This window comes from Podarcis pityusensis (genome assembly GCF_964106645.2).
Source record: "Podarcis pityusensis genome assembly, chromosome: 2".
Lineage (NCBI taxonomy): Eukaryota > Metazoa > Chordata > Lepidosauria > Squamata > Lacertidae > Podarcis > Podarcis pityusensis.
In genome coordinates this window covers 35909572-35922425 of record NC_138029.1, presented here as the reverse complement: position 1 = coordinate 35922425, position 12854 = coordinate 35909572, and the positions used below count along the sequence as shown (strand labels likewise).

At 42.7% G+C, this 12854-nt stretch overlaps 1 protein-coding gene across 3 annotated transcripts; it reads right to left on the bottom strand.

Annotated features, from left to right (window-relative positions):
• Window positions 1-62: 62 nt before the first annotated feature.
• On the bottom strand, window positions 63-12834 carry TEN1 (TEN1 subunit of CST complex). 3 transcript variants are annotated; one of them, XM_080994121.1, is made up of 4 exons: window positions 12680-12834; window positions 10913-11029; window positions 5666-5823; window positions 63-628 (listed from the first exon to the last, which is right to left on the bottom strand). In XM_080994121.1, the coding sequence occupies exons 2-4, from the start codon at window positions 10999-11001 to the stop codon at window positions 492-494; spliced, it is 384 nt and encodes a 127-aa protein (XP_080850247.1). In that variant the 5' UTR covers window positions 11002-11029; window positions 12680-12834; the 3' UTR covers window positions 63-491. The 3 variants fall into 3 exon arrangements, with proteins under 3 accessions (XP_080850247.1, XP_080850246.1, XP_080850245.1); XM_080994120.1 differs by lacking the exon at window positions 12680-12834 and adding an exon at window positions 12490-12673; XM_080994119.1 differs by lacking the exon at window positions 12680-12834 and adding an exon at window positions 11211-11415.
• Between the last annotated feature and the right edge of the window lie 20 nt (window positions 12835-12854).

Sequence of the window (12854 nt, the reverse complement as noted above, 5' to 3'; positions counted from 1 at the left end):
TAACATAATCAAGGCTGCTTTGTGGCCCTGTCACAAAAGCAAAAGAAGAATGGGCATTTAAACACTATTAACTTTAAATTTTATTATTAAACAAAAAACCAAAGAGTATTTAAAATCCAGCTGCTGTAAACTTAATGGCTGTTTTCATTATTTCAAAATACAGTCGTAATAAACTGCTTCCAAACTAGTAAGCATATATTAACCCTTTGCATTTTGCATTGTTTAAATGGCTTTCAAAACACTGTGGCAACTTCTGCATATCCTAGCGTAATATGTGAAGCAGTTCTAGAACACCGGCGGCATACCTTCTCCCGCTGAACATTAAAAATAATTTTTTTTGGGGGGGGGGTCATCTTAAGGCAATAGCAGGCAGTACAATTTTAAGACAGCATTTCAAAATGGTACTGGAGTGAAGGAAAATGATAAGCTGGCCCTATTCAGTATAGCACTGATTATGTTCAGTAATAAGTCCTCTCCTAATGCAGACAGAACTAGGAGGCATTTCCTTCCAGCTGCTTCTCTCTCTCCTGGAAATATTTTCTCTGTTCCGTTATGGCCTTCTCCAGCAACTGAAGGTTTATTCCTTCCACACATGTAAACACACGGGCCTTTATCACCATCTCATTACCTGTAAATATAAAAATTAAAGTCATCAGAAATGTGGCAACTTTTTTTAAGAATCTATGTAAGCTCCGTCATGGTCAATAATGCAGTCTTGCAACTGCAGTATGCTGACAAATGCTTAGAATGCAGAATGCCACTGCAACTTTACACCAGCACACGACGATAGGCTGGTGCAAAAATCTAGAAGTGGACTATAAGGTCATATTTAAAACAGGTCCTGCTGAAAACTGAAATTAAGCAGGTCACATTTTCACTGTGCTTTGCTAAATATGACATATGGGAAATAGTTGGCTAGAAATCACTGAAGTGGAAAGAGATGGAGGGTAACCGTATGTCTATTTTATAGGTCATGGGATTCAGAGCAGTCAAGTCCTAGAAGCCATTTCTAATTTCAAATTCAGCTTCACATGTAATATTCCAAACAGTGACTTTTGTCTGTTCAATTCCCACCCCCATCAACCAATTCAGATTAATTCCAGAGCACCTACTTGTCTGAAAACTGAGTTTGAATACCCACAAGTACAAAGGCACAGTAGATTTCAGAAAACCTAATAATAAGTCACACGTCTCCTGTATCTCAGTGTGCAACTAAGAAGTGCTTGAATTATGAGTGATTATCATAATTATTACTTGGCACAAGAAGGTGTTGTCATCTAGTCACATTTGACATTTCACCCAGAAACCTACTTAATTATTTAGGATTCCAAACGATCCATCTGCAGATCATGTCAGCTAGCAGGCTAATTGGTGCCAGGGGTCAAGGTCTCCTAAAATATACAACTGGTGCCGAAGAAATGCTGGTATTTGGGTGCCAAGGAATACCCACACTATAGCAGGAGCTCTCCCAGACACAACATGTATAAAGTGGTTATCCCTTTGCTGAAGAGAATTCAAAAGTCCTCCCTGAAGGCAATTCTTTTCTTGCAGGAATATAATATTTTCCAAGCACTCTCATTGGAACGTCGTTTTGCTAGCTAATTGCTTATCTCAGCTCCCAGCTACTGCTTTTACACAGGAAAACGATATTGGGAATAAGCCGTTTGCAGAAAGAGTGTTTAACTGTTCCCCTGCCCACCCTTTTCACCTTCCTTCTTCCATCCCCATAGCCACTATTATCCCAGCTAAGTTCCAAAAGCATGTTTGTAAAAGAATCTGAAATTTGTGCGTTTGTGGTTTTGCAAGGGCGAAGCACCAAATGAGGGGAGGCTGCATCCTCCTGCCCCATAATTCTGCTCTATAATCTGCCCCCTCAGCAATGCTTTTCTGTGAAGAAGAAGACATCACATGGCAGGGCAGAGTCTCAGACAAACATGTGATCTTCCAAGCCCACATTCCCAGCATGTTTGCACCTCTGTCTCAGCAATGTCTATGCTAGTCATATCCACAGAATGGAAGATGGCAGGATCCCAATAATGTGCTCTACAGGGAGCTGGCTTCAGACACCAGGCCCGTTGGCAGACCAACTCTGTGTTACAAAGATGTTGGCAAGTGTAGCATGAAGGCTGGCAACATTAACCCCATCGTGTGGGAATCCCTTGCAAATGACCACAGCGCCTGGAGACAATCAAGCTAGCTTGTGTATCTGCAGCAGTGACCAGAAGAGGAATGTCTGCTGGGAGGAGCGCAGAAAGAAGAGACGCCATGGTACACCTGCATCAGCACAACTGGACGCCTTCATCTGCCCCTGCTGCAACAAAACATGTCTCTCCCATATCAGTCTCTAAAGTCACAGCAGGCACTGTTTGATTTCACCCCAAAAAAGTGTACTCTTCCATTGTATCCCAAAACAGACGGATGCCAACAACAGCCCACAACAACCCATTTCCTTGAGATAATGCCATACTGTAATAATAATAATAATAATTTATTATTTATACCCTGCCCATCTGGCTGGGTTTCTCCAGACACTCTGGGCGGCTTCCAATGGAATATTAAAATACAATAACCTATTAAACATTAAAAGCTTCCCTAAACAGGACTGCCTTCAGATGTCTTCTAAAAGTCTGGTAGTTGTTTTTCTCTTTGACATCTGGTCAAAGGAGGGCGTTCCACAGAGTGGGTGCCACTACCAAGAAGGCCCTCTGCCTGGTTCTCTGTAACTTGGCTCCTCGCAGCGAGGGAACCGCCAGAAGGCCCTCGGCACTGGACCTCTGTGTCTAGGCAGAACGATGGGGGTGGAGACGCTCCTTCAGGTATACTGGACTGAGGCCGTTTAGGAAAGCTAGCTAGACTGACAACAGTAGTTCCACAGACATACATGGATTGTAGCCAAGATGGTGCCCCCAGATGTTGTTGGACTCCTATCAGTCCCAGCCAACATGGACAATGCTCATAGCTGGTGGGAGCTGTAGTCCAATAACATCTGGAGAACCATTGTGAGAACAGGATGCTGGACTAGATGAGCCATTGGCCTAATCCAGCAGCCTCCTTTTATGTTCTTAGGGAGGCCACCACTGCATACGGCCATCAAAACTGGTGGGATTCTTTGACAGATGTAAGCAATCAGTACTGCATGAACACCTCCAAATGCACTTCGAAAAATGCATTGAATTGTGTCCTCAGTGTAGTTGAATATAAGGACATGATTCTTCTTTCCTCCCCACCCAGAGGCTTAAACGTACGTGCACTAGCCCTAGTGCCTCCCACACAATATTCACTACCACTGTAGCATAAATCAACATTTCAAGTCTCATGGTTAGGCAATGCAACTTTTAATAAGGGTACACAAGCAGCTTAAAGTTTCTGTGTTATACAATCAGGTCAAAGGTGTTTTCCATATGCTAAGAGAGTCCAGGAACAAGATACTAACTGATGCCAAAGAAAGAGGTGGATTTGCCCTGCCAGACCTTAAACTTTATTATGAATCAGCTGCTTTTTGCTGGCTGAGAGAATGGCTGCTTCTTGAAAGCACTGCCGTGTTGGATCTGGAAGGTTTCAATAATGTATTCGGTTGGCATGCATACTTGTGGTACGATAAGGTAAAAGCACATAAAGCGTTTTAAAATCATATTGTTAGAAAAGCATTGTTTAATGTCTGGATAAGATATAAGGACTTGTTAGAAAAGAAAACCACAAGATGGTTGTCACCAATGGAAGCGAAGGCACAGAAAAAACTCAATATGGAGGCCAAGTGGCCGAAATATTGGGAAATTCTGGAACAAGATGGAGACAGATTAAAATTGCAGAGCTTTGAAAAATTGAAAAACAGAGTGCGAGATTGGCTCCATTATTATCAAATAATGGAGGCATACAATATGGACAAAAAAGTTGGTTTCCAGGTGGAAAAATCAAAATTGGAAACAGAATTGTTAGAACCAAAAATTAAGAATTTGTCAAGAATGTATAACTTGCTGTTGAAATGGAACACTCAGGATGAAATGGTGAAATCAGCTATGATTAAATGGGCACAAGACGTTGGACATAACATAATGATGGCTGACTGGGAACAGTTATGGACCACAGGTATGAAATTCATGGCATGTAATGCCCTAAGAGAAAATTTAATGAAAATGATTTATAGGTGGTACATGACACCAGTCAAGCTTGCAAAAATTTACCATTTGCTCGACAATAAATGTTGGAAATGTAATGAGACTGAAGGTACATTCTTTCACCTTTGGTGGACATGCCCAAGGATTAAGACATTCTGGGAAATGATTTATAACGAAATGAAAAAGGTATTTAAATATACCTTCCTGAAGAAACCAGAGGCCTTTCTCCTGGGCATGGTCGGCCAATTGGTGCCAAAGAAGGATAGAACTTTTTTTATGTATGCAACTACAGCAGCAAGAATACTCATCGCGAAATATTGGAAGACACAAGATTTACCCACCCGGGAAGAATGGCAGATGAAGTTGATGGACTATATGGAATTGGCGGAAATGACTGGCAGAATCCGAGACCAGGGAGAAGAGTCGGTGGAAGAAGACTGGAAAAAATTTAAAGACTATTTACAGAAATACTGTAAAATTAATGAATGTTAGAAAAATGTTGGAGGGAAGTTATATGGCTTTAGTAGAAATGTTATAAGGAATTAAGTATAAATAGATTAATAGAGAATTAAAGGGAAAAATAAGGTTAAAATGTGTTAAGATAATTATAGGATAGAAAACAGAGGAAGATGGAAAGGAATTGCTGAAACAATTAATAGAAGTGGAATACAAAAAGGGAGGTGTGAGGAGGTCACTGAAATAAGGGAATGAAAGATAAGATATTGAAACTGTTTGATGTGTGTTAAATTGTTTTTGTTTTGTTTTGTTAGTTTAATGTGTTAGTGTTATGTATTGTTTTTGTATTGTATTGTATTGTTTATTCTTTTTTTGTAATGTTTAAACTGTTGGAAAAGTAATAAATATAATTTTAAAAAAAAGAGAGAGCAGGAACAAACGTTGCCACCTTTGCATAAAATTACAAGAAGCCAGGCTGCAACAAACAAGTTGGCTTGCAGCAGAGGGCTAGCATGATTAGAAAACAAGTGCTATCCCTGTGACAGTTCCAGAGAATGAAAAGGAAACACCAACAGGAGTGATTAGGTACTAACTTAAATCAGTGCTAATGTCATTTTCCTTTCATGCAAAAGGATTGCATCAGAAGATCAGGGTCCCTATTCCCAAGACTACTTATTTTACCTTCTAGACCAAGGGTGAGGAACCTCCAGCCCATGGGCCAAACATGCAAGGCCATTTCTCTGAAACCACACCTACCTGCCCCACACTTGATGCCATATGTGACTACAGGTGTGGGCCAGGTAGAGAAGCAGCTGCACAAAGCAGGATTGAACTCCCCGCGTATTAACTGCTGTGTGAAGAGTTCAATCCTGCTTTGTGCAGGATCTCCTCCCGCCCCTGGTGGGCCAACTTTTGGCAAGTGGCTGGGACAACTCACCCAACATCAATATAATGCCTGATGACTGGCAGGCGGGTGGTCCTGCCCACCTGTCAAAGTTGGCTCACTGGGGTGGAGGAGATAAAGGCTGGTCCACCAGGCCAGGATCTAGACTATTCCTGGTTTCGCGGATAGAAAAAAATACAAGTGTTCTTACCCACTTTATGTTCAGTTTCCCCCAGTACAATATACAGAGCCCCAAGCTGGGCTTGGAATGGTTCCACAAACTTGGTACAAACTTGGATACTGTGCTGAACTGAAGTGTGCTGAGCTGTTAAGATGGCTTGGGAGCTGGCCACATCATAGGAGTGTAGCCTGAAAAACCAAAAATTGGGTCTCAAATAATGTTGATAATAATAAATAAAGCATGTGAAATTATGTGCAGAATGATTTTGTTTCAAGTTGGCCGTTGTTGCTTCAGTTTTTTGTACACTGCTTATAGATATTTTTAATATATTAAGTAGTACAGAAATTAAATAATCAAATAATGTATTTAAATACAGTGGTGCCCCGCATGACGAATGCCTCGCAAGACGAAAAACTCGCTAGACGAAAGGGTTTTGCGGTTTTTGAGCTGCTTCGCAAGACGAATTTCCCTAAGGGCTTGCTTCGCAAGACGAAAAGGTCTTGCAAGTTTGTTTCCTTTTTCGTAAAACCGTTAAAACCCAAGGTGCATTGCTTGAAGAGGTGCAATTGCGACTTGACTTCGAGGAGCAACTCATAGCACGCGGTGTGGTAGCCTTTTTTGAGGTTTTTGAAGACTTTGGCAATTTTTAAAGCTTTTCCAAAACTTCTTTTGCAGCCATTTGGTAAGTTAAACTTTTAAAACTTTTTTGGGGGGTTTTGGATTTTGGGTTGGGGTGTTTGGAATTCAAGGACTTGGTGTTGGGGAGGGGTTTGCAAGAATCTGGAAGCTTGTGGGTTTTTTTTCTGCATTTTTATGATTTTTTGTGACCATTGGGCCACTCTGCTTTTTAAAAAAAAAAAATTCTGGGTTTGAATTTCTGTGTGGTGGGTGGCTGGGGGAACAGTTGAGGAGGGGTTTGCAAGAATCTGGGAGCTTGTGTGTTTGGTTTTTTTTGAATGTTTTTGATTTTCTGTGACCATTGGGCCATGTTGGTTTTTTTTTAAAAAAAAAAAAATCTGGGTTTGAATTTCTGTGTGGTGGGTGGCTGGGGGAACAGTTGAGGAGGGGTTTGCAAGAATCTGGGAGCTTGTGTGGTGTTTTTTTTTTTGAAATTTTATGATTTTCTGTGACCATTGGGCCATGTTGTTTTTTTAAAAAAGATTTCTGGGTTTGAATTTCTGTGTGGTGGGTGGCTGGGGGAACAGTTGAGGAGGGGTTTGCAAGAATCTGGGAGCTTGTGTGGTTTTTTTCTGCATTTTTATGATTTTCTGTGACCATTGGGCCATGTTGTTTTTTTTATAAAAAAAATTCTGGGTTTGAATTTCTGTGTCGTGTGTGGCTGGGGGAACCGTTGAGGAGGGGTTTGCAACAGTTGGGGAAGGGTTTGCAATTTCTGTGTGGTGGGTGGCTGGCTGGGGGAACAGTTGAGGTTTTTGAAGACTCTGGTGATTTTTGAAGCTTTTCCAAAACTTCTTTTGCAGCCATTTGAGGTTTTAGAAGACTTTGGCGATTTCTGAAGCTTTTCCAAAACTTCTTTTGCAGCCATTTGGTAAGTTAAACTTTTAAAACTTTTTTGGGGGTTTTTGGGTTTTGGGTTGGGTGTTTGGAATTCAAGGACTTGGTTCTGGGTTTGAATTTCTGTGTGGTGGGTGGCTGGGTGCTTTTGAATTTTTTGGATGTGAAGCACTGACTCTTTTTTTTCTTTTTTTTGAGTTTGCGAAGGTAGGAGCTGTGCTGCCATGGGACCCAAGAAGACTGCTGCTGCAGAGGCCAGCGTGAGGAAAAGGGAGAAGGTGACGCTGACAGACCTCACCAGGGAGTACGGGAGGAATCCATCGACCATCGGGACCATCCTGAAGATGAGGGAGAAGATCCTTGCGACTGATGCAGCCAAGGGAGTCACCAGGATCGTAAAGAACCGCCCAGCTGTTCTGGAGGAGGTCGAGAAGTTGCTGCTCATCTGGTTAGAAGAGAAGCAGCGTGCAGCGGACACAGTGACTGAGGCCGTCATTTGTGAGAAGGCCAAGGCCTTGCACGCAGACCTCGTCCGGGAACAGCCAGGAACCTCAGGCGAGCCAGAAGTCTTCAAGGCAAGCAGAGGTTGGTTTGACCGGTTCAAGGCAAGATCTGGAATCCACAGCGTGGTCAGGCATGGAGAGGCTGCCAGTTCTGATGTTCCTGCGGCTGAAGACTTTGCAGCGGAGTTCCTGGAGGCTGTGAAGACGGAGGGCTACGTTCCACAGCAGGTCTTCAACTGCGACGAGACCGGGCTGTTTTGGAAGAGGATGCCCAAAAGGACTTTCATCACACAGGAGGAGGCCAAGTTGCCTGGCCACAAGCCCATGAAGGACCGTCTGACCCTTCTCTTCTGTGCCAACGCAAGCGGCGACCTGAAGATCAAGCCCCTGCTGGTGTACCACTCGGAGAACCCACGGGCCTTCAAGAAACACAAGGTCGACAAGGAGCAGCTGAGTGTCATGTGGCGATCCAACAGTAAGGCTTGGGTCACACGTGTGCTGTTTGTGGACTGGGTCAATCTTGCTTTTGGCCCTGCTGTCAAACAGTACCTGCTGGACAACGACCTGCCGCTGAAGGCTTTGCTTCTGATGGACAATGCTCCTGCTCATCCTAAAGGCCTTGAGTTGGACTTGTTGGAGGAGTTCAGCTTCATCAGAATCATGTTCCTGCCGCCTAACACCACGCCACTGCTCCAGCCGATGGATCAGCAGGTCATCGCCAATTTCAAAAAACTCTACACCAAGGAGCTTTTCAGGCGATGCTTCGAGGTGACTGATTGCACCACCATCACCCTGCGGGAATTCTGGAAGGACCACTTCGACATCGTCACCTGCTTGAAGATGATCACCACGGCCTGGAACGGGATCAGCCAGAGAAATTTGAATTGCGCTTGGCGCAGCCTGTGGCCGGACTGTGTGGCACCAAGTGACTCTGATGCACCAGAGTCAACAGTGGTGCAGGACATTGTTGCCTTGGAGAGGACCATGGGCCTTGAGGTCACAGAGGAGGACATCAGCGAGCTGGTGGAGGAGCACGACCACGAGCTGACCACCCAGGAGCTGGTCGAACTGCAGGCAGAGGCTGCGCAGGAGCAGGCCTCGCTGGAAGAGGAGGAAGCAACTGAGGAACGGCTGTCCTCCAAAGAACTGAGGGACATTTGCATGAAGTGGAAGGATGTGCAGGCTTTTGCACAGCGGCACCACCCTGACAAGCACGTGGCACATGACCTTGTGAACACTTTTGATACGAGGGTCATGTCGCCTTTCAGGGAGGTGCTGAAAAGGCGGATGAAGCAGCAGACCATGGACAGGTTCTTCAGCAAGAAGCAAAGAGTGGAAGAGGAACCTTCTTCGAGTGGTCCCCCAGAGTCTTAGAAAATGTACTGTACACTTTGTTGATTTTTAAATGTTTTTCTGTCATGTTTAGAAACTTAATTTATTGTTCCTTCAATTTTTGAAATGCTCTTTACAGTATGTGTGACTTTAAAGAGCACTTAATAAACTCTTGTTGTACCAAATTTGGCTTTGTTTGGACTTTTTTTGACCATAGGAACGCATTAATTGAATTTCAGTGCATTCCTATGGGATTTCGTGCTTCGCAAGACGAAAAATTCGCTAGACGAAAAAACTCACGGAACGAATTAATTTCGTCTTGCGAGGCACCACTGTATAGAGAAATTAGATTTACCTATAACTGCTTCCCAATGATAAACACATTGGGTAGTGATCAGCTAGGTTTTACTCAGAGACCCATTTAAATCAATGAATATAATTTAGTTGTGCTTATTAATTTCAGTGGGTTGACTCTAAGTAAAACTTCTTTGAACACCATCCAGTTAACTAAAAATAAATAAATGATTTGAAAGTTTTTTTCCGCAGCTAAGCATGTCTAATAATGCTATGCTGAATGAGTGCCTGAGCTCAAAATACATACAATATGACATTTAGGATAATTAACTCAATGTTAGCCTAATGTTTCTTTCTTTTAACTCACATATTCATCTCTGTGCCAGAAAAATAAAAATGAATATTTTACATGTGACGTTATGGATTACACAAATAATGAGGCATACGGCGGAACAGTACCTATAGATTACAGTAGAGCCTAGCATGCATGAAGTACACATTTTAATTTTTCCCCTCCCCCTTCCTATAAATTATAATTGTTATTGATACAAAATACCTCTTACTAAGGGTCAACAAAGCAATAAATGTTGCTAGACATAATTTCATATCTGTAATAATTGTAATGATTTTGGCATATACACTTTGACATAACTTTGTTAATCTATTCAGAAATGTTTATTTGAGTGTTTATCGTTGTTTCATTTTAAATTTTATATCATTGTTGCACATCATATCCTCTAATGTAAACAATGCAACCATGTTAAAAAGTTTAAAAGTGAAGATGAATAAAAACTATGTTACTAAAACAACAACAACAAATACTTTGCAACATCTAATGGTGGTGCAACACATGGATTAATAAACTAACAAGGACACTATGCAACAGATGAGAGTCCAGTCCTAAGTAGGAGGGGGGGAAGAGTGAAGTGGTAGGTGATTCATTTTATTTAAAATCATTTCTATACCACTTTTCATTTAAAAATAAATCTCAAGGCAGTTTACAACAATAACATGATAACAATAATGATCTGTCACTTCCCAATCCCTTCCAGTTTGTACCATCTAGGGCAGGAGGTGTGGGGAGCAGATGTACCTCTTTTGGGTTGTCTTTTTTAAAGAGCTCCACTCCCCACACCTGCTCCAGTAAATCCAAGCAAGGAAGCCAGCATCTCACACATCTAAGTCCCCAAAACTACTGCATTTTATGGACTACCACTAGCTCCCACCACCAGTAGAGCTAGCAGTGGCCTGGATTGCGGATGTCTCCCCACAACCACCACACCCCAACACCAGCATAGGCCTTCCTCAGCAAGAGAGGGGCACTTCCACACAGTCATAACCCGCTCTATCCTGCTGATCTCAAGGTTGGGCTTAATTGTTACAGATATAGTAAACGGGAGACAGGAAACAAAACAAGTTTTTTTCACAGATGTGCAGGGTAGGGGGGAAGAAATCAAACTCGTTATGCTTTCTCTTACATGTGGCATTTGGTTATTTATGAATTTGGTTCTTTTATGGAATCTAAAGGAAGGAATCAGAAGGAAAAGAAGAGACAAAAAGAGTAGCAGTAGTAATGTTAGATAGGATGACCAAAAGAAACAGAAATCTTAAGGTCGAAAGGAATTACACTGACCTGCCAAAGGTTCTCAGGGTCTTCCCTTCTGGGATCAATGCAGAGTTGATTTCCCAAGGAAAGTGATATGTCCCAGCATCTGGCAGCATTTTGCGCAACTGTTCTTGAGAACAGTCCCTACAGTCAGACAAAAAATGAAATGAGTATTTAAAAGATTATCTTTCCGCTTCAAGGCTCCAAGGTAATTAGATTCCCCTACTATGCAACAGCAGGTGTTACTTTTTCAGTTGACAGGCTTCTTTAATTATGCTCAAATCGATTCTAATAGACTACTACCTATTTTGTTCATGATAATAACCTCATTTTAAGTACTTTGCAAGGTTCCCAGCCATCCTGGCCATTGGAATAGGGAAGATGGGAGTTGTAGTCCAGCATCAACTGAAGGTCCACAGGTTCCACATCTCTGCTGTGGTAGCTATTACTATTTTACAGATCTGATGATAGGATTGCTATCTACCATACCTTTATCTTATAGCATCTCACTCTTCAGACGCCACTGCACAAGAAAGTGTCACATACAGTATTATATTATATACTGTTTAGGGAAGTTTTTAATATTTAATGCTGTATTGTTTTTAACACCCGATTGGGAGCTGCCCAAAGTGGCTGGGGAAACTCAGCCAGATGGGCGGGGTATAAATTATTATTATTATTATTAGATCATCAAATACAGACTATTATTTATTTTTTGAATATCCCACTTTTTTCTCCAAGGAGTTCAAAGTGGCGTACATGGTTCTTTCCCTCCTCATTTAATCCCTATAACAATGCTGGCAGACAGGTTAGGCTGTGAACTTCTTTGCTGAGTGAGGATTTGAACCCTGGTCTCCCAGGTGCTAATCCAACATTCTAACCATTACACCACAATGTCTCTAAGCAAACTAGGTAGCAGAGTGCCAAAATAAAAAATATGTAGAAGGAACCAAAGTGCAACCATAGAAAGAGGGGCGAGTCTACCTTTGAGGACGCCATTACAAACGGAAAGCCAGAACAAAAAGAATTTAATAAAAGAAAATGGGTATCTGAAGTACAGCAGCAGAATATGCCCACAACAGGGGACTGCATAGGAAGCTCTAGTTACATCCTCCAGCCCCTTCCAAATCAATATGCAAAGTCAATTTTTGATTAAATGTTTACTAGGAAAAAAGACCTCTTTATGTCAAGGCATGCATTCTATTTGTTCTCCATGTAATTTTAACCACACCCATCCCAATAAGTCTAATAAATGAATTTAAATTTAGCTGGGCCCCCTCCCCACTTAATGTTTTTGAAGCAAAGAGACAATGGAAATCTTGAATATGGAGGAAGGAGGGGGTCCAGTAACAATATTTTTTTATTATCCATTTGCCAGCGATCTGACTGGGTTGCCTCGGCCACTTTAGGCGGCTTCCAACAAGGTATTCAAACACAACAAAAACCCTCAAACATGAAAAACCTCCCTGGTACTGGGCCACCTTCAGATGCCTTCCAAAATTCACAGAGATGTTTATTTCCTTGATATCTGATGGGAGGGCGTTGCACAGGGCAGGCGCGACGACCGGGAATGTGCCAAGCGCCACAGGCGCAAGGCAAACTACATGCAAAGCTGCAATCGAAACCCTCGTTTATATCCTCCCAACACCCAACTAGAGGCGGCCTGCCCAGAATTCCCTCTTTTGCCGCCGAGTTTCTGCCGCGCAGCCACGTGAAGCCAATGTGCCCTCAGCCACAACTCAGTGGGCAGGCAACGTTAAGCCACCCTTGGTTTCCCCATCACAGCTAAGGTACCTATTAGTGAGGAGGAAGAGGAGGAGCAGCTACATCCGCAACGGTTTCCAAAGCGCAGGGAGTTCCCGCTCTCGTTTCCTTTCCCGCCTCCTTATTGGATACTGAAACCGACCACCGCCTCCCGCGCAGCAGAAACCAGCGTCCGTCTCGCTCCATAAGCCCCGCCCACCAGAGG

Excerpts from the sequence above, each read along its gene's own strand:
- TEN1 (XM_080994119.1), bottom strand. The coding sequence starts at position 11,287 with ATGCTGGACTACAACTCCCATCTTCCCTATTCCAATGGCCAGGATGGC. Across the intron at positions 11,030-11,210 it reads TGCAAAGTACTTAAAATGAG|GGACTGTTCTCAAGAACAGT; the intron begins GTTATTATCATG and ends GTCTGACTGTAG. Across the intron at positions 629-5,665 it reads GGAAACTGAACATAAAGTGG|GTAATGAGATGGTGATAAAG; the intron begins GTAAGAACACTT and ends TTATATTTACAG.